This window comes from Argentina anserina, chromosome 3 (assembly GCF_933775445.1).
Source record: "Argentina anserina chromosome 3, drPotAnse1.1, whole genome shotgun sequence".
Taxonomy (NCBI): Eukaryota; Viridiplantae; Streptophyta; class Magnoliopsida; order Rosales; family Rosaceae; genus Argentina; species Argentina anserina.
Window position 1 is genome coordinate 2,623,829 of NC_065874.1, and position 25,292 is coordinate 2,649,120.

The window sequence follows — 25,292 nt, forward strand, 5'->3', positions numbered from 1 at the left end:
TCGTAAGGATGTTATCCTTAATAAGCAATTCAAATGGCTTGTTGTAAAAGTAGACAGAGTTAAAGGACAGTGTGCCCTAACATTTTGATACGAAAGAACTTCATTAAGAAATGAAGATTGCATTGTGGAGCCAAAGTAATCCGAAAACATACTACAAAGTTCACAAACCTTCAACACGAAAATCATACTGACATGAGAAAAAACGGAAATAGAACAAAAAAAAACTAAATCAAGGAAGAACAAACTAGCAATGTTCTATTAAGAGTAGATCGACTTTTCTATCAATCAAAGCTGATTGGTGGTATGCGGTGTGCGTTAATCCAGCTTATTCCTCAACTTACATAATTGATGATTGCTTATTTTATGGTACTTGAGGTTGGCCGGTCGAACGTTTTAATACCTAATGTTTTAAATATGACAGTTTGATATCTGAAGTTAAGTTTTATATGACATTTTAGTATTTATGTTGACTAATATAAGGGTAAAATATACAATTTTATTTGTTCATTATCCTCAGATCTTAATCGTTTTATGCGTTTAAGTTAATATTTTTGGGTCATGTTGATAGCACAAGTCAATTTTATGTTTATGAAATTCAATCGTCCCACAAAACACCCGCCCCCCCGCAAGGCTATAGTTAATTGATTAAAACCATTCTCGTGGGTATTAAATCACAAATTCTAGATTTCCTAAACAAAAATATAATTTTTCACCTTCAATTAAAGATTAAAAATAATTTATGTTTATTTTATCGCAAACGATACAGAAATGATGAATACCAATTTGATAAAAATTAGTCTTGAACCCATAAAGTTTGTTTTATAAATAATATGTAAATGTAAATTTTACACTTTACATTTAACAAAAAAGTCAACATAAGTACTAAAGTGTGACATAAAATCTAATTTCATATACCAAACTGTCATCTTTGAAACATTGGGTCATACCTCAAGTACTATAGAAATAATTTACCTATTAAATAACACAACTAGTTTATGATGAGCTTGCTCCTAATCAATTTGTTATTGATGGGTGATTAACACTTTAAGGAGAAAATTTTCAATTCTCCCGGAGAATCATGTGTGAATGTCAAGTGGTTCTCATTACCTGTTATATTTTGACACATGGATTTATTACACTAAAATTATAATTTTCTATATTTTTATCATTTGTGAAATAACCATCATGAGTATTAATGATTTTGAACTAGAGTTTCAGATTTAGAGTTTAGAATTTAAGGTATTAAAGAGTAGTGTATAGGGTTTTAGAAATGAATCCAAAATAATATTTGATAAAATAACTTAAATATATATATTTTTTAAATTATACGTGTGAAAATTGTAATTTGGATAGAGTCATACCGGACATTGACACATGGTATTCGAAAAAATTGAAAACTTCCTCCACTTTAATAATGAAAATGTTTAAAAAAAAACATAATAAAAAAAAGGCTCGAGAATAATAATGTTTGAGAAGAAGGGGTCTCATAAATATGAGAGAAGAGAGAGCAATACACGCTATGTCAGACTCAGACTTCACCAAACTCCGTCGTCATCACGTCAGCACCACAGGTCGGCCGTCAATTCAAACTACCGATTTGACCCCTCCCTCTCTCTTTCTGGCCCCCTCCTCTCCTTTTCCGTGCCCTAAATTACTTATATTCGTATCCATGCATCGCCCCACCCTCCTTCGTCAACGTGTCAGCGCCACGGACCGCTCTATGCCGGCGGGTCCCGCCACCGAGCGAATCTGTCGGCAGTCGGAACCCCCAGAAAGCGTCGTCACGGCCGTCGTTTTCCCGCCAGCGTCGTCACGTATTAAGTTTTTGTTTATTAACTATTTAGTCCATCTAGAATACCTTAACTTAAGTTGGTTCTTTAATTCGAGTCGATGCTTTTGTTTTCTACCATAACCTCTCTAAGGTGACGGCGCCGGCGCTTTTCTTGTCCACAAGCCACGACGCCGTTTGGTTGTGTTTTCCTAGCTAGCTTTCTCATATTTCTTCGTCATCTTTTGGGTACTGATGTGATCTTTGTCTTTAGTCGGAGAGTCTTTGTATATTCGGTTCGTGCATGCAAAGCTAGGAAATCTACTACTTAATATTTGGTGAGATTAATTGTTTATACTGTTTATAGGCTCGGCTTGACTTATGCGGGCTCGACTCGACTCATGCAATTTTTCCTACTTATTTACTTAACCGTCATTATGTATAATTTTTTTTGTCGCATTTTCTCATTTTATTGCGCTCTCTCTAGTTCATTTTTTTGTTATTCTCTCCGTTTAAATCAGTTTTTAAAACTTAAATTCGCTTATAATTAAACCCTAATTTTGGTGATGCATTGTTCATCGGCTTATGAATAGTACCGGCTCGATTCATGTCGTGTTTTTTTACTTATTTACTCCACTGTTATTAGATATAATTTTTTTATACATCATTCACTTCTCTTCTTCTGTCGATTGCTCTCTCTCTCTCCCTTTATATCTTGCTTTCTTTCTATTCTCTCCAATTAAACCAGTTTAAAACTCTAATTCGCTGACAATCAAGTCCTAACTCAACTAGGCTCTCGGCTTAACTCGGCTCATGTCCTTTTCCGCTTATTTACTCGATTATTACTGGATATAATTTTTTTTTTACTTAATTCTCTTATCTTCTTCTCATTCGATTGCTCTCTCTCTTTCTCTATTTCGTTTTCTTTACTATTTTCTCCACTTAAACCCCGTTTTTTAAACTTTAATTCGCTTACAATCAGATTTTAAAATTTGGTGATGCACTGTCCAATGACTTATGAACATTGTCAGTTCGACTCATGTTCTATTTTTTCGCTTATTTACTTGACTGTTGTTGGGTATTATTATTTTTTGCCTCATTCTCCATTCTTCTTCTCATTTGATTTTTTTATCTCTCTCTCTCTATCTCTCTCTCTATATATCTCGCTTTCTTCGCTATTCTCTATACTTAAATCAGTTCTAAAAACTTTAATTCGCTTAAATTAAGTCTTAAATTAATAGACTACTGTAAATAAATATTATAATCAACGGTAGCGCGGGTATCGTAACTGAGTGAAGATATTAATGAAATGAAACGGAGGGGTAACAGTTCACAGGAGGGTCATGAACTCATGATGAGTAAATGACATGAGAGCATTGATGCCATCATGACGATAGAGAAGACTAGTAGTACTCAACATCATGCACGACGAAGAAGACGAATCGAAAGCAAAATATACAGAAGAATATTAAAAACAAAACGAAAATGAAAATTGGAGCGGTGCGGGAGAGGACCCTCATGGCCGTGTGCTCTCTGCAGGGCGTTGTGCCCTACCCTCAATTTGCTGAGTTCGATCACATCTCTCAGTCAACACTCTAAAACTCCCAAGACCAACCCAGCAAGTGTATCACACTTTGGGGTAAAACAATCCAGTAATTTTCTTTTACAAATGGGTAAATTTATCGATAAAGATTCTTGATGTGCTGAAGACTCGAGTAATTTAAGCATTTTTGTCATAATTAGAAATTCGTATGCAATTATGCTGCTGGGATTATAAATCAAATTCATTTGCTAACACACACAACACAAAGACAGAAGTTGTGATCATGACCAAATTAATGCAAGGACTGAAAATGAATCCCCTGGTAGATTTTGCAAGGACTAGATCCTAGCCTGTCTATGCAACAGTTTGAATATTGTGACAATTAGTTACGTACATGAACTCGATCGCTAATTACAATTTGGACGGCAGACACCAAAACAGAACTATACATTAATAGTTTGGTGATTTTGAGTTAACTTCTATACATTAATAGTTGTCTCATTAAGCTTGCACTATATTTTCAAACATCCAATCAGGTATCAGGTATCAGGAGATTGATTTGTTTTTCAGCACCTAGATTCAAAGAGTGGTTTCATCACTTTATGTAAAGTATCATGAATGCAATACAAATTTTTTATCATCTTCCTTCCTTTGCAGCCATCAGCAGACCTAGATAATATCAATTCCATGGATAAACCTAGCTTGCATCACTATGCTCACACTGCAGGTTGCTAGTGAAGAAGAGTCCCAACCAAACAGGTCAATTGGTGAAGTCCCAAGTCCCATCACTGTTTTTCACTGCCCCATCCTTTCAATGTCTGCTGTAATTGCCATGAGGTTCCCAAATGGATCGGTTGCTTTTATATCTAACACCACAGCTTTCGGAGTATTGTCAAGTACACATGGATTACGCAGCAACATTGATTCGTGGCCAACATCATGGGTTTGTGACCAACATCTTTACAAGAGTGAGGAACCATCGTTAAAACTTAAAACTAAAACTAAGACATGTAGACTAATTCTGATATCCTAAGTATTTGCTGCGAGTTCATAGCTACTAGCTAGTGAATGCATATATTGGGAATGTGCAACAGTGCAAGCAGCTTCAATTACTATACTCATGAAGGTGCTAAAGAAATTGTAACACAGTTAAACTGATCGAACACTTACACGCTCTATTATGTCTGAATGAAATAATTAACAACTAGCAAGGAGATAAACGAGTGTAAAGCAAAGTGTATGAACATTGATTTCAAGTCAAAGAAACTGAAAGGATGATGCTGTGCAAAGTTGCAAGTTGCAACCATTTTACTTATGAAGTGTTGTTTCTCGATCTGTATCCAAACTTCAAATTATGCGTGCAACTGTGATCATGCTCATACTATTCGAATATTGTACAAAGAGAGTACCCGAGTGAGGACATCGTCGACAAGGGCAAGAGGGCTATAACAGATCCACAGCCTATGCATCTAAAAGTTCTACATTCCATCGCTGCCGCCAGACGGAGCGGAGCAAAATGATGGACGTGTGCATAACGTTGTGAGTGACACCTTTGTTTGTTCGTTCTTTGTTCTATGTTGAGCAAATGATTCTTATTCGGTTCAATTCTCATCAACAGAACTCTTTTACTTTCTTATATAAGCTGAAACTTGGACATCTAATATATAAAACCATGACAATACAAAAGCCTGGAGCCACACTAGACGTCTAGACCAAACAACCACGCCCTCTAGCCTGGAATGACTTCTAGATGCTTAAGATTAAGGCTAATGGGTAGCATTGTATATTACAAAGCATCTTGGTGAATCTGAGACCCAGTAAACACAAGGCAACTCCAAGTGAATAGATAATATTGACTTCCGATATAGAGATAACATATATATATACACTGCCGAAATTCTTATATATTTTGGACATCTGCAATCTTTTTTTTTACAACTACTGAACTTGCTCACATGATTATCAAACCACATAAGCTTTGTTGCTTTTATTAAGTTTATATGAATGCAATAACCAGCTCATGGAATATCTGCATCACTTGAACCGGGCCGGGAGTCCAGATTGAATTCTTCCGCTACATCCTCCTCTATCCTCCATCTGTTAAGCAAACAGAACACAATTCAGTTTGATCTGAACGATAAAAATACAGGAGTAAAAGCTTTAACAGAGTGAGTGTATGTACCTCTCTAGGACAAACTTTCCTTCCTTGTACTTTTGGTTTTTATCATGTGCAATTACCTAATGCAATTTATCATATGGTTAAGTTCCAAGTCACAATCATTGTGATGTGTTTACGGTAGCCTTAACACTCCAGACAGCAAGCTTTTATTTTAGTACTTCAGAATAAATAAACTCTTCTGCAAGCAATAATTACTGTTTTGTCTAATATTATAGACAGAAGACAGTGTTGGGTAAGAGGTGCATTTGGATTGGATTTAGACAAATATTGCCTTTAGACAGAAAAAAAAAATGTAGTAATCCTTATCTTGTTCAACTGGTTAGATCCTCAAGTCCTTTATAGTAGTTTATAGAAGAGTACAAGACACCATTTTTGTTTGGGGCAATTATAGAAACACTTCCATTGATGGCTTTGAACACTTTCATTTATAGTTTTTTAAGTTCTATTGGACCACATATGATCATTGCTCTTTTATTTAAATAACATGATATATCTTCCTTTATTCTTTTTGATTCCAGGGAAGGTGGCTATTCCTAAAGGTTGTTAGGAAAAATACAGATTTCCAGTATTAAGGCAGGTATTCATCTATACTATTATAACCAAAACAGGTTTTGTCAACCAAAACGCATTTGAAAACACATGAACACCCTTGCACCATGTGTTATTTTAAAATGAGATTATATAATTCAGGGACAATACGGTAAAAGCCAAAATCAGAATAGATTTTTTTTTCCCTCTGTAGATAACTTCCCCTCCATATAACTGCCCACTATCTCCAATATTTGCAATAACATCCTTACAATGAAATCTATTTATATTGTAATTATAATTAACACCACACCCATCGGGTGTGTTTTATTCTAGTTACAATCCTCAGAGAATCATGTGACCACACAAAAAATATGATACCAAGAATTCTGTTTGGTTTTGTTAAGCTTTTCTGCTTCTACCCTTGTATAACCTAAACTTTCTGGGATGCTGTAAATAATGAAAATATGTCTATTTGTGTATGTCGGCTTGTATGTTTTTTGTATATTAGGAATGATTTTTATCCTGCTGTACCCTCAAATAGCAATAACTAAACCAGGAAAATTGAGGCAGAGAGAAGAAAGCATACATATCTCCAGCCAAGAATCTGTCCACAGCAGACACAAAATATATCTTCTACAGTATGCAAACCAGAAAGCATTAGCCTCTCTTCTTCAGGACCAAGCGTTATATTCACCCTGGATCAAAATTCTAACACGTCAGTAATGAGATGAATAGGCAACCAGGAACTCATGGTCCATGGAGCATGAAGATCGTCAAGTTCTGTGAAGAAAAACTGCAATTGCCTTAAACTTCCATAGTGTTGAGATCAACAGAACTCAGACGTTAATAACAACACAACTTTCACCTAAATGAAAAAAATCCCATTTTGAAAGGGTGACAGAATATCTGTTTTAAGAAAAAGTATTTTTACTGTTAGTCAATAAACTAGTAATCTTCTCTCTTATTTTCATTGAATAAATTCCTCTTCCACCCAGTAAAAAGAAATACTATTAAACCTATTAAACATGACTATTTCAGAATTGATTTACAGTGTGGTGAAACCATGAAAGATGCAAAGACAGAACTTAATAAGTCTGCAAATGTATTGATTACAGCCAAAAACGAAACCCATATACTAACTGTTGTATGTAAACCAAAATGACATTAGAATTTAGAAGACTCATTAATAGCAAGGGACTTACACATTGCTGAACAGATATGCCCTCCCTTGACGGCAGTTGAAAGACTACACACATTGCAACCAGTTAAAGACTTAAAGTTAAATCATTACACTCAATTGCTTTAGATATACTTTCTCGGTGCATAAATGAAGTAACAGAGATGAAAGAGTAAAACATTTGAGGGCGGATATAGACATCACTTGCAAGTCAAAACTGAAAGTTAACAGAATGATAAGAGGATTACACTATATAAAAACTTAGATGATTTGAAAGTCTTGAACATTTTTATAAATATTCTTGTACTTCTTATGGACACGTATTCACTGACTTGAGTACTAATTTACTCTTCACATCAACAAAATCTCCCTCCGAACTCACTGGGCGAAGTTGCATCATATCCTATTCTCAAACATATGTGTAGGCAGCTTTGAAGATTGTGGAATTCTATATGTACGAAATAGCAGAGTAAGGTTTCCCCTTCCAACTCGAACTGTATCCATAGCATCAAGCCATCAACAGGTTTAGTCCTCTCAACAGACCAACCTATTCCTAAGTTGTCGTGCATATAATACAAGACCCATCCAATGTGTCCTATGATTGCACATCCAATGTAGTCCCTCTACATAATTTCCATAGCCTACTACCATCTTCAGCAAGAGTTATCCTTATTCTCTAACACCAACAATACTATCAACCCAATAACGCCTCCATCCAAAATCCCAACCCAGGCAGAACAATGCCCTACAAAACATATCCATGCATGAACCAGAAGAAAACCCTTCACAGTATTCCTCACCATCTCAACAAGCAAAAGGGTTTCACTTTCACCCTGAAAATGCTTAACTTATGGTCAATTTCTCCATTCAATACTCAATTTCTCAACAACCACTTAACCTAAACAGTAAAACACCCCAATTTCTGAACAAAAATTTCACAAACCCAAGAGAAAAAACAACTCAAGTTTCAATCTTTCCTACACTCAATCCACCAACTATGATATATGTGCAAACCAAGCTCATACAATTCAAGCTTCTGTAAGTAAAACTCAATAAAGATTGAAACTTTATAAAGAAAGAGAGTACCCGAGAGAGGACATCGTCGGCGAGAGCAAGTGGGCTATCACAGAATCGGCATCTGTAAGTTCTGCCTTCCAATTCAACCAGGTAAATCCTCCCCATTTAAACTTAAAGCCTTTAACCCAATACTCCCAATACTCTTGCTCTTCTCCCTAAACCAAATGAACTGTCATACCCTAAATAGGTGAACTCTCTCTGTCTTTGCTTCTTCAGCAAATCCCAGTCTTGCAATACTAGAGAGATCAGCTTTTACGAGTTACCGCCACCGGCAAATCCCGGTTTCAAACCACGTGGTGCTGCTGTGATCTAGTCGATTCTCATGCAATCATACGACGCGTCGTTTACATTTTTCGTGGCGATTATCCTAGTTCGAAGAGTATGAAGAAAGTTTTGCATAACACACTAGCGAGCATGTACAAATGGTGGTGCGTTACTACATTTGATTCGTATGATATGTTGTTGATGAAACGATGTGCCAATACATTATGGTGTCATGAGATTCAAAAACCACTAGATATGGATGACCTAACTAGTACTTTCTAGTACTTCTTTACGTATTGGATTATGGATGACCAGCTTTCATGGGCGCCTTTAATTTTCTCGCCGTCTTCCTAGTAGTAGTAGTGGTAGTAGTAGTCATTTCTTATACGTATGCTGGTTGATTGACCAAGTTGGATTAAGTTAGTGATAGAACCTAAATGATGATTAAGGAGGTTAAGATGGTACGTCCGTTAGGTCCGTACGTATAGCAAGGTACGTAATATATACCATGAGCAACAACGTAGATACACACAGTCGTTCTAATGCGCTGAGATCGTGTTTGATGCTATCTAGCTAACGCACCAACCTAGCACAGTAACACTATTTTGCCCAATTAGTGATTGTATCTTCTAGCATTTCTAGCTAGTTCGTTCGGGCCAAATCATGTCTTCACCGGACGTGATATCTCGATCATATGAATTGGTCGTCTGATCCAGCAGATCGCATCATCTAATTAGGATAATAGCATAATATATTCTCGTTTTTAGTATTATCCGGAATAAGAGATAGCAATTTGGATACTGCAAAGAATATAGAGATTTGATTCTCTATATACAAACCTAATGGAATGTTCTCCAGTACACGTACCAAACTAATGTTTATCACAAATTGTTGTGAGATTTCCAAGTCGCAGGCGGTGAGCTATAAGACACTGACGGCAAGTTATTATACTCATTTCATTTAGGTGTAACTTGGTCGTCGAACGATGTAAACTTCCACGAGCGAGCTTGGTTCACATCATTCCACGAGTTTACATGAGTTTCATCTCTTGATTTTTACCCAACTAGATGTACAAAGTCAGATATTTTTTTTATCAAACTTAGTTTATTTATGGAGTGAATTCTACCATTTATTTCACAATAGCACGTATGTAATTTTCTTTATCATGTTTAACCAAACATGCTAGGATGGTTCATCAAAATTTACAAGCAGTAATATAATGGCTGCTTCACTCCTCTCCGGTAAATAACTAAATAAGTGGCATGTTTTTTTTTTTTTTATGGATATAAGTAGCATGGTTAGCAAGCAAAGTTCATAAATCATTTTCTACTTGGACCACTACTTATCCATAGAAGAACAGTAGGGCAATATGTTTCATAAAAGTAGTGAACCCTAAAAATTGAAGGCCTAGAAAGCATAGTGGTGAAGAATGAAGACAATGACTTCTTGTTACAAGCCTTCACAACACAAGAAGGCATCCAGGCAATCGACGCATCCAATTAGCGGCATATTTCCCCAAAAGAGATAGAAGACAGTAACCCACCACAGGGTAACCCTCCAAATTTAGGGTCCCAAGTAGGCACCGCACATAACACCCGGGGGTACGTGTCGTATCGATTCTAGCTAACTCGTGCAACGCGAAGAGGACTCGCATGTGCAGTGACTAGTCACCTCTCCTTCCCACGTGTGACGCCCCTCCTTTTCACCGTTAGCGTCGGCAATCACAATCTCCTCAAAAACGACGTCGTAACCCACCTTATCCTCAAGAAAAAAACCATCTAGAAATTCAGAGGCTGTTAAAATTACGCCGAAATTAGAGAGGTGTCACCTCAGGAGGCACCAAAGTCCACTATACACATAAAGAAGCCAGCAGCCGCCCACACTCATCTTTTATTTATTTTTATTTATTTATTTTAATCATTACAAAAATCAATATGACGGTTCTGCTTTCTATTTCTTTAATTATTATTCCAAATATTTAAAATTGTTTTGTCCTTCACATCAAGTGGACCCATAGTACATACCCGTCCGTGGGTCCCACGCACCCAACAAGCATTTAAACAAGAACACAGCCGACCCGCCGGCGTTACTGTCTGTCTCTTCCCGACACGTCACCCTTTCTCACGGCTTCATTATTATTTTTAAAATTTGTATTAATAAATAATAATTACGATGATATTGAAAGTATCATTGGCATGCATGCACCTTAACTTTGTGTTGAACACTCGAAGAAAAATTCATGCACATTCCTCTAATGTCCATGCATGCCACACCCTTATCCTACATTCCTACTCCCCCACCCTAAACTTGCTTTACTCTATTATATATATATATATATATATATTAATAGAGGTTTGCGCAGCTACCCTAAAATTTTAATAAATAAAACTGTTGAATACAATGAAATACGTAAAGTCTGAATCTCTGATTACAAATATTTGAAATAATATCAGAGATTCTTATAAATAAGTACTCAACGAGGTACCAATTAGCAAATAGTGCATTGATAGCTTTTAATGTATGGGTGACATACTGGAAAGACAACTCGACTGTTGCGGAGCATAGTTACTAATTAAAAAAATTTCCCACTATGTTGCCGTCGGAAAATAAATCCGATTACACTTAGTTTCACCATGCCACTAGGCGGCAATGATCATTTAATAAAGTAAGAAATTCGGTGCCTATCTAGACCAGACAAGTCACAATAATTGCAAACACAGGCACGAAACCCTACTAATATATTATTTATATATCATCATCAAAATGTATTTTTCTTTCCGATTTATCATCACCGATCATATATATAACTGATAAATTCTTAAAGTTTTCTCTTTTTATATACACAAGAAACCAACATATCTAATGGTTTATAAATTAATAAATATATTCATGATCATATCAGGTATGAGTCTTAAAAGTCAGTTGAATTGAGGCCGTAAAATCTAATGTTGATATTTTACTGTCTCAAGTGCAGTACTTTTGTCTGTGATAGCTCAAATCAAAAATAAGAGTAATCATCTAGCGAGTGTATGAACTTATAAAGGAAAACCTAAACATTTGTCTTCAATAAACTATGTGATTAATTCTTTAAATAATTATGTGAAAAATATAACTGAATACTATACGCATAAACTCATTTGAGGATCCAACTAATAAAATTTGACTCAGGTTTGAATATATCATTTCTGAGCTTGAATATTACGTTGTATGTTCTTATGTTAGAGACAATCAAAATTTGTTCTGGAAATTTAAAAAGAAAACGAAATAGAAAGACAGAAAAATATATTGTAGCTAGTGGACCCATCAGAAGCGGCAGCCGCGTTTCTCCTATCGCCCGCCTCCAGGTGGGACTCGCCATTGTCTGGTTCCCACCTTTTTCGCGTTGCTAAGCAAGGACAGGTTGTTATGTATTTTCCGATTTTTAAATTCGCCAAAGAAAATAAGTGATAATTGGACGGCCGTATATCACGTGCAAATCCCCGCTCGAATCTCGACGAGCTACCCAGTCAACAGCGGCAATTAATACTTTCGGTCTTTAAACGTTAAACCTACAGAAACGCTCTTTCTCGCCCTACGCGCCATTTTGTCCTTACGCGCCTAATTACCTGCCCTTTCTCACTTTCTACCCAAATAAACTCGAGACTGTTTTGACTCGCCGCCGACGAGTTGGTCCCTGTCCGTACCAAAATAGATCCCACGTGTGCCAATTTTACACTCACCGGAATCTTCAGATTCCGGATAGGACTATGTCGAGATAGTAACAATTCTGCATAATATGGAAAAAAGCTTGGGAATTGAATGCTGAAATATAAGAATATTGGTCTAAATTACGTTAACGGAAAAAGTTATTTGCGAAATGAGAAAGATTACAACTGAAACGAAAGATCGGTAACGAAAAATAGGTCTTTAATTTAGAACAGCAAAGACTTGGGACTTATATCTGCTGCAAAAAAAAAAAAAGGATTCATCTACGTATTCACATGGAGCTCTTGTTTCTTAATATGGGCGCTCTCAACGTATTTTTGTTTTTCTATTTTCGAAATTGGAAAATAAAAAACCAGAAATAAAAAAAAACGTTTCCTAATATCATCTTCCTTGGGCGATCGCCACTGCTTTTTATCGTAAAACCAAAATCAGGTGAGTTCTGCCGGAGGCGGCAGGTTAAGGTCGAGGTCGAATCCTCCTCCGCGAGGCAGATCGTTCTGGTTGAGATCAACCACCGTGGACGAGTCCGAGTCACTCTGCGACCCGCCGGTGAAGCCACCGCGGGAGAGAAAATCTCGGTGGATAGGATTCCGGTCAAATCTCAGCTGTTGCTGATACTGATGATGATTATTCACCATCCCTGCCCGGAAAACCGAGTCGAAGTAGAGCACATGATTCGCCGCCGCAGTCGGAACGCCGATGATGGCGCCGACTGCCGGAATCTGGCGGTGGTGCTGGAAGGGGAACCTCATCGGAGCGCCGAACCCGGTAACGCCGCTAGTGACGCCGCCGTGAGCGAGGTTCAGATCCAACGGGGAGGACTCACCCATCAGAGCCGGCTCCCGGCTGGACGATTCCACCGTGCTGCTCTGGCTAGGGCTGTGGCTGTTGCTCCTCCCTCCGCCGCCGTTGTTAACGTTATTATTATTCTTCTTAAAGAGGCTGAGATTCACATTCTCCGACGGAAGCGGGAAGTTGGTCTTGGCCTTGGCACCGCGGAACTCCCGGGCGGCGGTGTCGTAGGCTCTCGCCGCCTCCTCTGCCGTGTCGAAAGTCCCGAGCCAGACCCGGCTCTTCTTCCCCGGGTCCCGGATCTCGGCGGCGTACCTCCCCCACGGCCTCTTCCTCACCCCCCTGAAATGCACCTCCTTAATGCTCCCGGGGTTCTTCACCGCCACGGTGGCGGCTTTCTCAGTCCTCGGCGCCATGAAAACGGCAGCGTTTTGATGAGGAAAGGAAACAGAAGACAGTTGGTATTTTGAGAGAAAGAATGAGAAAGGTGCGATGGCTTGAGCGTAATGGAGTAGTGGGGAAGGGGAGGCGTGGTTTTATAGAACAAAAACGAAGAGAGAGGAGAGAGAAAATAAAAATATAGGAGGGGAGGGATGGGAGGGGGCACAGTCAACGAGAAATTTGACTGAGAAGAAAATTAGGGGCGGCTGTGTGGAGGGAGAGAGAGTGAGTGGTGGTGGTGGCAATTTAGTAATGTTAGTTCCCGAGTTACGTGGCACGTGCCTCCCCCCCTCATCATTATTATCATCACTGATCTAACGGCTGCGAATCAACCCCCGTCTCCTCCTTCATTGCGTGCGGTGCTCTTTTTACCCCTCCCCCACGCGCGTGTGACCCACTCTCGCGTCTACTATCCCGCCGCGTGACTTGGATTTTTTTAAGGGGGAGCAGCCTTTGGCTTTTGTTTTGCTTTTCTTTTCCATTCGCCGCCCTTTTGAACCGCTCGCTTGGGGACAGAACGGGAATTTCATCCACCGCCAATGGATCCGGAACACGTGGTGATTGCTTTTTACGTGGGTGGAGTTTATGACAGCAGTATTGTGTTTCTCCGACAACTCCCACGTACAGCGGCCGTTTGGGGATTCGTGGGTTGCACGCTCTCTCGGGAATTACTGCCGGTATTAATCTGGAATAAAGGACACGGCACTCCTGATTTACTGTTTTTTAGCCCTCGAGTAAGGTCTGGGCAGAGATAAATTTTGAAACCCGTAATAACGTTTTTACTCTCCCTAGTTCGGTTTTGATATTATGAAATATACATAGAAAGCAATACATATAAATTGTGTCTAAAAAGAAAAAGCAATTAGAATTCTCACTGGCCTATACTTTTATGGTAACAGATTATATATTAATATGGCCATTTTAAGTCAAATTTGATCTATACGTGAGGCGTTAAACGTCGGTGATATTCGTCTTAAATTAGTATAGATGAAACAGCTATGCTATGTGTACTATCGAGCTTCTTGAGAATGCTTTGGTGAGTTTTGATGTATTTGTGTAGTATCTTGCTAAGACCAAATTTAAAAGAAGACTATTTCTAAATGACTGATGCAGCTTTTAATTGTGCCAGAAGAAATGCATCATATAGCTTTCAATTGATGCATATAGACCCCGTTATGCTTACAATCATAAACACGATATATATGCTTTAGTGTATAAATTTATGACTCTTTTTAAAATATAATGTTGTCATGTATGCATAGATGTAACCATAGAGCCGGTGGTCGCATTTAGTTCCTCTCTGACCAAGTATAAGCCTCAGGGATCGTATTTATCACATAGATTTGGTTTTAGATTGCACATTTATTAGGAAATTAAGTTAGAGATAGTGGTTACGTAGACTTTCCATAAATAACAGGCCTACTAGCTCAACGTACATATTGTTCAGATTTGCATTTTAGTATCATTTACTCGTTAATATTCAAAGTAATATTTAATATGTCCAAGTGTCTAACAAAAAAAAATACAAATATACAGTATCGTTTAGTCTAATGACAACAATTTTCGTTTTTTTAGTGGGTGTCACACATTCGACTCACAACTTCACAAGTCACAACCAACTTATTGTATTTGTTTGTTTCTTTGATTCTTAGTTTGTAGTTTGCCAGTTAACTAATTCAGTTCTTGCTTCGTGTTTATAGCATATTTATATATATTGTACCCACTTTTTTAATTTTCAAACATGACGATAGTGATCATATTGTTGGCTTTATAATTAAGGTGAAATTTAAGCACAAATTTGATGCGGACCTAACGAGCAAATGCTTTTAACTTATAAACCTAATTGGCTAACTACATACTATCACATTAAGAGAAAAAAAATGAAGGCAGATATTGTTCATCTTACTAATACTTGCATCACATGTACGTGTTACATGATAAATATCTTAAGACTTGATAGTACTTTGGAGTTTTTTTTTTTCAAAACAAGTACTTTGGAGTTGTTAATAGCTTGATTCGAACTAAAATTACAGTCAGTGGTTGGAGACTAGGTTTCCAGTTTTTGCCAAACCAAATATTATAAACAATTGTTAATCATTATATATAGTTGTCACTAATGGTATGCTTTCCGCTTATCATATCATTTGGAGCGTTATTGGTTGCCATAGTATGTACGTAGTCTAACTTGAAAAATCATTGTTTAGTGAAATATGAGATACAGCCCACCTTATCCTCCATATCTAGAGAGAACTCAATCACAAAGGGACATAAATTATTTGCCTTAGATGTTTTCTAGAACACCAACCGGATCTGCACCAACCACTATTGAATTATGAACATAATATGTACAGCTCCTCATTGCCGACTTATAATTTTAGATCTTCTGCCACAGATATTCAATCCTCCAAGATCAACAATAATCGGTTAAATCCTATAGTACTCTTGGCATCTTATAAGATTAACAAATTATTTAATAGTGTGGATGTACATATTTGAAAATAACGGACGACTATATATCTTTTACGCATATTCATTTGCATCGAACACTCGCAACATAAATCAAGATTTGACCAAATGATACTCCTACTATCCAAAGCAAAAACTGAACATAAATCACCTCTACGTTACTAATTAATCAACATAGGAGCAGACTAGCTCCAACGTGAAGCCAAACCCTAATTAATCAGAAGCAATGCTTTATGCATTATCACATATATAAACATATGAACGAAACCCTACATATATGTTTAAGTCAAGCTAGCGCGTATAAGTTGGTATTGTTTATTAATATGAAGCTGCAGCGATATCAGCAACAAGATACGATCGCCCAGCCCCATATCATATATGACACGTCCCATGAGATTAATCAAGAATAAAAAGGCGAGGGATAGATAAGCTTTGTAATGTTGCGGAGACTATTATACTTAATAATAATCTACTCCAATCTATAATGGATTTATATGATGCATGAATCACGGAAAACATATGGTTCAATACGTGTCTCGGGTCGACAGGTATACTAAGTTTGATTGCTACTGATTGTACCACCGGTGATGATAAGTCAGTGTGTAGCCACCATAGCAGCACAAAACTGGGGGCGCTTGATTATTATTATTATTATGAATAGCGCGTTGTTTATTTTGGTGGAGGAGATGGGATTGGGGCTAGGGCAAAGAAGCAAGCAGCACCAGCAGTCCAAGTCAAGCCCTGCGCCCATCAATATTTTTCTTAGTGCACTATGACATGTAGTGCTTGCTAATTGATAGAGCAAAGGCTAGGGCAGCTATTTGTTTTTTGTTTTTTATGAAATGTAACATATACAATAATTAAGTATTTAAGTATGTTTGATTTGAACGTGTTGTTATATGTTCCTGCTCTTTTCTAATCAAATGTTTATGTCGTGCCGATTTAAATAATCAAGAATTTAAGTATACCTCCCGGATCGGTGATTAAGTTTATATCGTACCGATTTCATCATCGGAAACATACTGTTTTTCAGGTGTGGTTAATTCGATATAGCAGAGGAAAGAAAACCTACTAAGAATGCACAATGAAAGCGAAGAATGAAACGATATATAGCAAAACTCTGTTAGATCTTATTGGAAGGTAAAAAATGACTCAATATATAAAAAATAAAAACTTTATATATATATATATATATTTTAGAATGAACAAATATAATATAAAAAATTACTTAGTGGTATTAGACCACATTTAAATGAACTAAAAACTCAATTTTCTTATTTTTTATACAAATTATTACATAAATTCCAACTCAAATAATAAATAAAACAAAACTGATTTATTAATTAATGCAAAAATATCCAAAATACTCTTATTTTTGTGAAAATTACCAAATGCCACTCCTAAATCTAACAAATTTTTCTCCTTTGTTTTTTTATTTTTTTTCCGATAAATTTAAGTTTACCGGTCAAACCACAGACAATTTAGAGGTGAGCCAATATATAAAGTTGTTGCTTATGTCATGTGCTCTTATTTAAGTACCATATTATATATGTTTTGAGAAATTTTGAAATTTCTAATTTTGCTAACCAAAAACCACAATAGCAGTTAGTTTCTCAGTCGACAGTAACAGCTAGATTCATAGTCGACAATAGCATGTAAATTCATAGTCGACAGTAGCAGTTACATTCCAAGTCGACAGTAGCAGTTATATTCATAGTTGACAGTAGCAAATATCTTATAAGTTAACAGTAACAGCTAGTTTTTAACTCGACAATAGCAGTTAGTCTTTAACTCGACATTAACAGTTAGTTTTTATAATCGATAGTAGCATATAAACTCTCAATTGATTGTAGCAAACACTATAGATTAAAGATAGGTAAAAAAATAAAATATTTTATGACATGTGTCAACTTGTCATTATTTGGTCTTTATTTCTAAATTTTAGTTTTTATTTATTTTATCAAATTAAGTATTAAGTTATTCGTAAATAAAATTATTATGTGAATTTTTTGAGTAATTTGTTAAATATAGTAGGCCACGTGTAACAAAATTTCTCAAACTAAACGATGTCTACTTTCGATTTAGGAGGAGTTCATGACGATGAATTGAAGATCCGGTCAAAGTAATTAATTTGTTTCTCCGGCCGGCCAATAATGTAAGGGTAATTATAAGGGCTAAAACCCTATGATGCAGGCAAATAATTGAGATGTGTGGAGTGTGAACTACGACTATATATGTGTTGGTGGCTAATTTAATGAGACCATATTATTGCGTGTTGACTTGATAGATTATTTTTTTATCGAAAAAAAAATGTGTAAATTATGCTTTGGACTTGTTCTTGTTCTTGGTCAATAATCTTAGAGCTAGCTTGCTAGGGTTTTCACGATCATTGGTATTATCCACACTCGTCAAGAATTTCCTTGTTGAGGAAATTGATTATTGGAAACAAATTATGGAAATTTATTCAGGGCACTAAGTCCACTTGCAATAATCGAATCAAAACAATTTAGTTAAAACACCGTAAAAACAAGACAAAATCTTTAATCGAGTTCTGGATTAATAGAGTTCTAGCCTAGCCGAATTCCCAGTCATCGGCGGCAAAGTAGGTGATGATGGCTATGGTGGTCGATTAAAGCTCTAGCCTCGCAAACGACTTGGCTGTTGTTCGAGCTGACTCGCGATTTCATGTACTTGGAGAACCCGGCGGCGGCGGCGGAGTACACGGTTGAGATGATTGTTGGTGGCCTTGGTCCCATCTGAATAGGCCATACTAGAGAAGCAATGACAGCAAGATTAAATAGGAAGACAATGCGGAAGGAGATCTGGAATTGCAATATCGGTTCTTTCGAGAGCATGAATGAATATAATTATACAAACACAGAGTTGTAGGTGCAGTGGTAAAGCCTTGAGATTATGATGTCAGATGCCTCGTATTCAAACTAAGGCTATGCCTATACTTTCGACCCGGATAGACGACCCGACGAACAATAATTAAGACCTGATGTAATCTTCTTCTTCCGATCATGTAATGGTGGCGGACCGCCGCCATGCTCTTCGTATTTTCGGCGTTGGCCTCTAACTGGTCAGGGTCATCGAATAGTTAACGATGGAGAGAGAACTGACGGCCGAAAGCTTCGACAGCTCCGACGTCTCACAGCAAATTCCAACGACTATAGGGCTGCGGTTTGACTTGCTTGAGTTTAGAAAATGTATCAGCTCACAAAAGCTCTACATGATGGTATAATTACCTTTCGAATTCAATTGGATTTTGATGAGGAAATAATGTTCTGGGTAACTTCACTGCAGTTATAATTGCTTTTTGGCACAGACCAGCGTTTGCTTCTCTGTTAGGTCATGTGACTTGCACATGGGTGGTGCAAGTAGATCTTGGTTGCCTGAATAAGCTCCCACAAATTAATAGTCGTACGTTTTAATCATCATGATTGTGAGGTTGTTGGGGGAAAGTTAAGTTAAGAAAAGAAACATAACGAAATTGAAAATGAGAGGTTTGGTATTGGTGTTGCTAATCAAACAAGAGGAAAACTATTGACCTGACCAATTCTCGCCTACCATATAAGTGTATATTCGTCATTCTATTTGGAAATGTACGTTTAAGGACATCCATGTTGGTCATTTACCTAATTAACGTAGGCTGCACTTTGAGTCAACATTATGCGGGAAATTAAGAGTGTGTTTGGCTAAAATTTAGGTGCAAACAGAGTGACAAGAACATCATTTTTGATTACTATTTTAGACGTTAGGGAGAGACCAATGTACTCTCCTTTATTCCACGCTATAAACATTTCATTATTTACCATCCGTTTTATTGTTGTTGATAATGTACTTCTGACCTTCTGTAGGAAAACAACTAGTGAAAAAAGGCAGTCCAAAATTCAGTTCGTCTGCGGCAGCCATTTTCATTCATCATGATCATGTATCATATCTGATGTGATCGAGTTGCTTGCTAGACTGGATCTTTAAGATATCTGATATATTTTTCTTCATGCATGCACTACAAAAAACTTGGACAAATGCCACAAGTCCCACAAAATCTGTATAGCCTTTGGCTTGGTGGCCTTTGCAAAAAAAAAAAAACCACAAATTTCATGCAAAATGTGATAATTTGATTATTATACCAAGCCAATTTGCCCTTTTTTTTTTTGTAGTGATGTGATTAGAGATTACATGTTACCATTATAGTTGCAATGTTGATATCTAAGATTATGCGAGGATTGCGATCTAGCTGGTAGAAGTGTAGAACGACAGGCTGCTGGTGAGTTTGGATGACATTTTTTTCATAGCTGGAAAACATCTAATCAACAACGAACTGTGAAATTGAGGCAGTGAGCAAAAATCAGTGTATGAAATGCTGAGTTGCAGGGAAGGAAGTCGAGCACATCATATTTCATTTTGGTCGAGTCAAATGGTGGAGATACTATGAAGTCTCAAATATATATTCATCATAATTGAATCATGACATAACTTAAATATCGACTTGACAACCTAAATCAGAGTTGTGCTTTTCAGTTCCAACCAATAAGACTAAACTAAATCCACCATTTTTTGTGGGTTGGTTCAACCTATTAGATTAGTTGATTAATAACCAAAGCCAAACGGTAGCAAAACAGTTCCACTACCCTATTACTCAATCTCATGTCCATCATTCGAACTCATAACATCACTTGCATATTCATTTCACTTACGAATATGTCTCAATCAATTAGGTGGATTTACAATTGGATTTCAACTGTTATCTTCACCTGTAGAGACGTAACTTAAAACATGGTTTTATAGATACAAATTCGTGCCCACGGCTTTCAATTTCGTTATGGCTCGTGTACAACCATAAGACAAATTAGTACCAACGGCTTTCACTACTCATTTTCAATCCTTTTTCTTTATACTGTCGCATATAAGGTTCAACAACTCGAGGAGACTAACCTCGAAAAATAACTTTACGCAAGTCACCATTCACCACTTCCCAACCAATATCATTACATGGTCACCATCCAAGATACAAATTAGCCAGCGGCTCCCATAAAGCACAAACATAGCTCAACAACCTCAAAATCCAAAACTCAGAAAAATAAACTATACGAAATTTTGCCTCAACCGTTTTCATCACAATGTCACAATCCAAGTTACCAATTCTCTGCCCAAACGGCAACGGCAACACCAAACCTACGTCGTAAACAATCTCACAGCCCACCCAACCCAATGAACCCCTTGGTTTAAACAAAAGCAAAAAATCAAAAACCACCTAACGCGGTGCCACGTGGCGGAAGGAGGAGGTGACGCCGTCTAGCCGACCTTCAAAAACGGTCCATGTTCACATTACGTCCTCCCCGCCCCTCCCCTGGTTTGAACTTTCCGGCCAAAATTAAAGTCACTTTCCCAGTCAATACTTTAAACCCTAAAAATTCAATCTTTAATTCTTATTTCCTCCCCCCAAAAAAATTAAAAATTAAAATGGAAAAAGAACACAGATTTGTTCAACTCCAATCGTTGAAAACCAATTGGGTCTTCTTCTTCTTCTTCTTCTTCTTCTTCTTCTTCTTCTTAATCCCTCAAATTCTCACACCCTTCTTCTTCATCACTCTCGACCTATCAGACTCTCTCTCCCTCTCTTCCGACCCATGGCGCTCAGAGCGTACCAGCTTGACCCGCAATCGGCGGCCCAGAAAGCCGTCGCGGCAATCGGGTCGGGTTACGACCTCTGCAACGATCTCCGGTTGACTTCGTGTAAGGCCGTACTGATTGAGCTGGATCCGACCCGGACCCGGGACCTCATCGTCCCCGGCGGCGCCGTCGTCCCCAACGTCCCCACCTCCATCAAGTGCGATAAAGGCGAGCGCACCAAGTTCCGCTCCGACGTCGTTTCGTTCAATCAGGTAACTTTCTGTTTTTTTTTGCGGGAACTGATTTCTGGGTTTTTTTTTTTGGATCAATTTTATTGTTTCTGGATTGTTCTTCATGTGATTGTATCATTAAAACTGTGTTCAATTTAGAGAGAAGGGTAGAAAAGGAAATAAAAGTTTGATTTTTTTAAACACTTGGAGACTAGTTTGATATATGCAGTGTTGATCATGGTGTATTTTTTTTTTGGTGTGTTGATTACATTGCAGATGTCTGAGCAGTACAATAAGGAGCTTTCATTATCGGGGAAGATTCCGTCCGGCTTGTTTAATGCAATGTTCAACTACACCGGCTGCTGGCAGAAGGATGCAGCTCCCACCAAATGTCTTGCATTTGATGGTTGGTTGATCACTTTGTATAACGTTGAGTTAGCGAGATCACAGTTAACGCTATCGGAGCAAGTGAAACAAGACGTGCCGGCTCTATGGGACCCTGCCGCACTTGCTGCGTAAGTTTTCTTTAATGGGGAAGCTTGAGTTTTTGTCATTGTTGGCATGTCAGTCGAATGTAATGAGCTGGTGGACTTTGAATGTAGAGCAAAGTTGCCAGGGAACTGGAAGCATAAATGTTCTTGTAATTTCGTTCTGTGCTTTCCATTGTCAAAATGCACACTTAAGTTCTGCAGAATTAGACACTTGAAGTCAAACCTAATTGCAAGCCAAGAATAGATAATTTGTATAAATTGAATGAAACTTGTCTAATGTGATTAAAATTTTATAGAAATAAGCACAACAGGCATATATAAGCTTTCACAAATATATAAGACATGTAAATATAGGAGTAAATTCAGAATGTATATCAAATCCTTGCTGAAGAGTTAGTTTTGCTACTATTTTCCTATCTGCAATATATATCGTGTCAATTTGTACGGAGTAAAGAGTAGAAGATTGTTAAGTAATAGCAAAATGTATAACGGTTAATGAAACTCCATCTGGTAGGAGTTGTGACCTGTGTACTTTCTTATTTAAATTGCTTCTACAATTGGTTTATACTCATTTTAAAACCCTCCATTAGTGATTTTAACCTGCCATTGGATTCTATCAGTTACTGATTTTATTTCTAATCATTCCTGTTTGATCAATTTTTTTCCAGATTCATTGAAAAGTATGGTACTCACGTTGTTCTTGGGGTGAAGATGGGTGGAAAGGATATAGTTCACATAAAGCAGTTACAAAACTCAAGACTTGACCCTGCTGAACTGCAGAAAGAGTTAAAGCAATTAGCTGAAGAAAGGTTTTCTGCTGATGTAACTGAATCCTCTATATCAAATACTGCTGATTTATTAGGAAAAATGAGGGTAAGCATTATGATTGCAATGTCGCTTTTGCTTTCTATAATTGTTAATGCATGGATCGTAAGATGCATGACCTGGTGCTATTGATTATGAAGGTAGATAACACTTCGAAATGACTAAATACAGGATATTTTCTGGTTAAGACATGTCCGTGACAGCCTTTTGTGTACATGTATTTGTAAAATATCCACAGTTGGTCTATACCTTTCAAACTAATCTAGAAGTATAGCAGTTTAATAAACTTGGAATTTCTATTATGCCTGGTCCCTACTATTTGTATATATTGATGTAGCAACACATTATGGTTTTAATATGTATGTCTGTTTGTTCAGGATGACCACCCTATTCACTGGGATATTCAGAGAACATTAGCATCCTCAATAAGGCCTCCCATCATCACTCATTCAAGAAATGATGTAAGGCGGCATTTTGGTTTCCATATACCTTTTGTTTAAACAAACTGCACACCAATTTGTATGGTCTAAAGTTTATCGACTTTATCCTACATTTTCCCGTGTAATGCAGGATATAGTCACTATAAGTGTTCGAAGGGGAGGTGTTGATGTTGGTCAAAGTCATAAACAATGGCTTTCAACTATATCACAGGCACCCAATGTCATATCAATGTCCTTTGTGCCCATAACATCACTTTTGGGTGGTATTCAAGGCAATGGGTTTCTTAGCCATGCAGTAAATCTTTACCTTAGATGTGAGTGCAATTTTTCTTTCTCTAAGCTCGATTTGGTTTTCGTTTGGCTTAATACCAAGTCATCTGCACTATTCGTATGTATAGTCTTGAATCTCTTGATGATATTATTGCGATGGTAAACCTTGCAGATAAACCACCAATAGAGGAGCTTCAACAATTCTTAGAATTTCAATTACCACGGCAATGGGCTCCAGTGTATGCTGATTTGCCTCTTGGTCTTAGGCGGAGAAGACATGCATCCCCATCACTTCAGTTCAGTCTTATGGGTCCTAAGCTATATGTCAACACTATGAAGGTAACAATCTTTTGCTGTAAGCCTGTAACACAATGGCACACTAATTTTCGATCACATTTTGGAGATTCCTTGTCTCAGAAGACTTCCGATGTTTATATTAAGTGAACAAGTGGTGTCAATGTGTCAATAAGTTGATGGATGCAGTTATTACTTACCATTTCTATGCAGTTCTTTGTAGTAATTTTGGTTTATCTCTATGCTCCAGCATATTGCTACATGTACGAGTTTCTCATTATATTGTGGTTCTAATTTCTTAATTCTTAGGTTGATTCCGTAAACCGACCGGTCACAGGAATCCGTTTGTACCTTGAAGGTAAAAAAGGTAACCATATGGCAATCCATCTTCAGCATCTTACAAGTCTTCCCAATTCATTCCAAGTCTCAACTGATCACAATTATGAGCCCATTGACGAGCCAGAGGAACGAGCCTACTTTGAACCTGTCAAGTGGAGCATATTTTCACATGTATGCACTGCCCCAGTACAGCATAATGGTGCCTGCATTAATGACTCTGCTTCTATTGTGACAAAGGCCTGGTTTGAAGTCAAGGCTATGGGAATGAGAAAAGTTTTGTTCCTGAGGCTTGGATTTTCTACTGTGGCATCTGCAAGGATCCGAAGATCAGAATGGGAAGGCTCAAGCTCATCTCGTAAGTCAGGATTCATTTCAACCTTGATCAGCACAAGGTTTAGTGCTGCACTGAATCCACCTGCGGCACCGGCAAAAGTGGATTTGAATTCAGCAGTGTACCCTGGCGGCCCACCTTTACCAGCCAAGGCACCAAAAATGGCAACGTTTGTAGATACCAAGGAAATGTTGAGAGGTCCTGAGGACACCCCAGGATATTGGATAGTTACCGGAGCCAAACTTTGTGTAGAAGGTGGTCGAATCTCAGTGAAGGCGAAGTATTCATTGCTGACAATTATGTCCGAAGACTCGATGATGTTTTAGTATAAGAAATCCAAAGAACAAACACTTATTTTTTTGCTGTAAATGTTACATGTACATTAGCCATTCTTCAATAGGTTTAACACAGATTGACTATGGTGAAAAGCCATCTTGTTTTGGCAATGTTTATTGCTCTGAGAATTTATTTAGTCACGGTTATGTCCAGAATTGGAAGCCTAAAGCATTG

General features: G+C 37.5%; 4 protein-coding genes across 5 annotated transcripts in view; 1 reads left to right on the top strand and 3 right to left on the bottom strand.

The window, feature by feature from the left end:
- LOC126789253 (protein NUCLEAR FUSION DEFECTIVE 6, mitochondrial-like) overlaps positions 1 to 25,292 on the bottom strand; it is an 82,615-nt gene that overhangs the window by 39,772 nt on the left and 17,551 nt on the right. The window lies entirely within an intron of this gene.
- On the bottom strand, positions 5,020 to 8,596 carry LOC126789252 (protein yippee-like At5g53940). Of its 2 annotated transcripts, XM_050515358.1 has the most exons (5): positions 8,285 to 8,569; positions 7,224 to 7,267; positions 6,608 to 6,716; positions 5,494 to 5,549; positions 5,020 to 5,408 (listed from the first exon to the last, which is right to left on the bottom strand). In XM_050515358.1, the coding sequence occupies exons 1-5, from the start codon at positions 8,378 to 8,380 to the stop codon at positions 5,330 to 5,332; spliced, it is 384 nt and encodes a 127-aa protein (XP_050371315.1). In that variant the 5' UTR covers positions 8,381 to 8,569; the 3' UTR covers positions 5,020 to 5,329. The 2 variants fall into 2 exon arrangements, with proteins under 2 accessions (XP_050371315.1, XP_050371316.1); XM_050515359.1 differs by lacking the exon at positions 5,494 to 5,549 and having other exon boundaries at positions 8,285 to 8,596.
- LOC126789241 (ethylene-responsive transcription factor 4) lies at positions 12,342 to 13,548 on the bottom strand. The gene has a single exon (XM_050515346.1). It carries the CDS (start codon positions 13,450 to 13,452, stop codon positions 12,673 to 12,675), a length of 780 nt encoding a protein of 259 aa, XP_050371303.1. The 5' UTR covers positions 13,453 to 13,548; the 3' UTR covers positions 12,342 to 12,672.
- On the top strand, positions 21,469 to 25,246 carry LOC126789227 (MACPF domain-containing protein NSL1). Its single transcript, XM_050515327.1, has 7 exons — positions 21,469 to 21,834; positions 22,069 to 22,307; positions 22,952 to 23,156; positions 23,486 to 23,569; positions 23,679 to 23,862; positions 23,991 to 24,157; positions 24,422 to 25,246. The coding sequence occupies exons 1-7, from the start codon at positions 21,580 to 21,582 to the stop codon at positions 25,106 to 25,108; spliced, it is 1,821 nt and encodes a 606-aa protein (XP_050371284.1). The 5' UTR covers positions 21,469 to 21,579; the 3' UTR covers positions 25,109 to 25,246.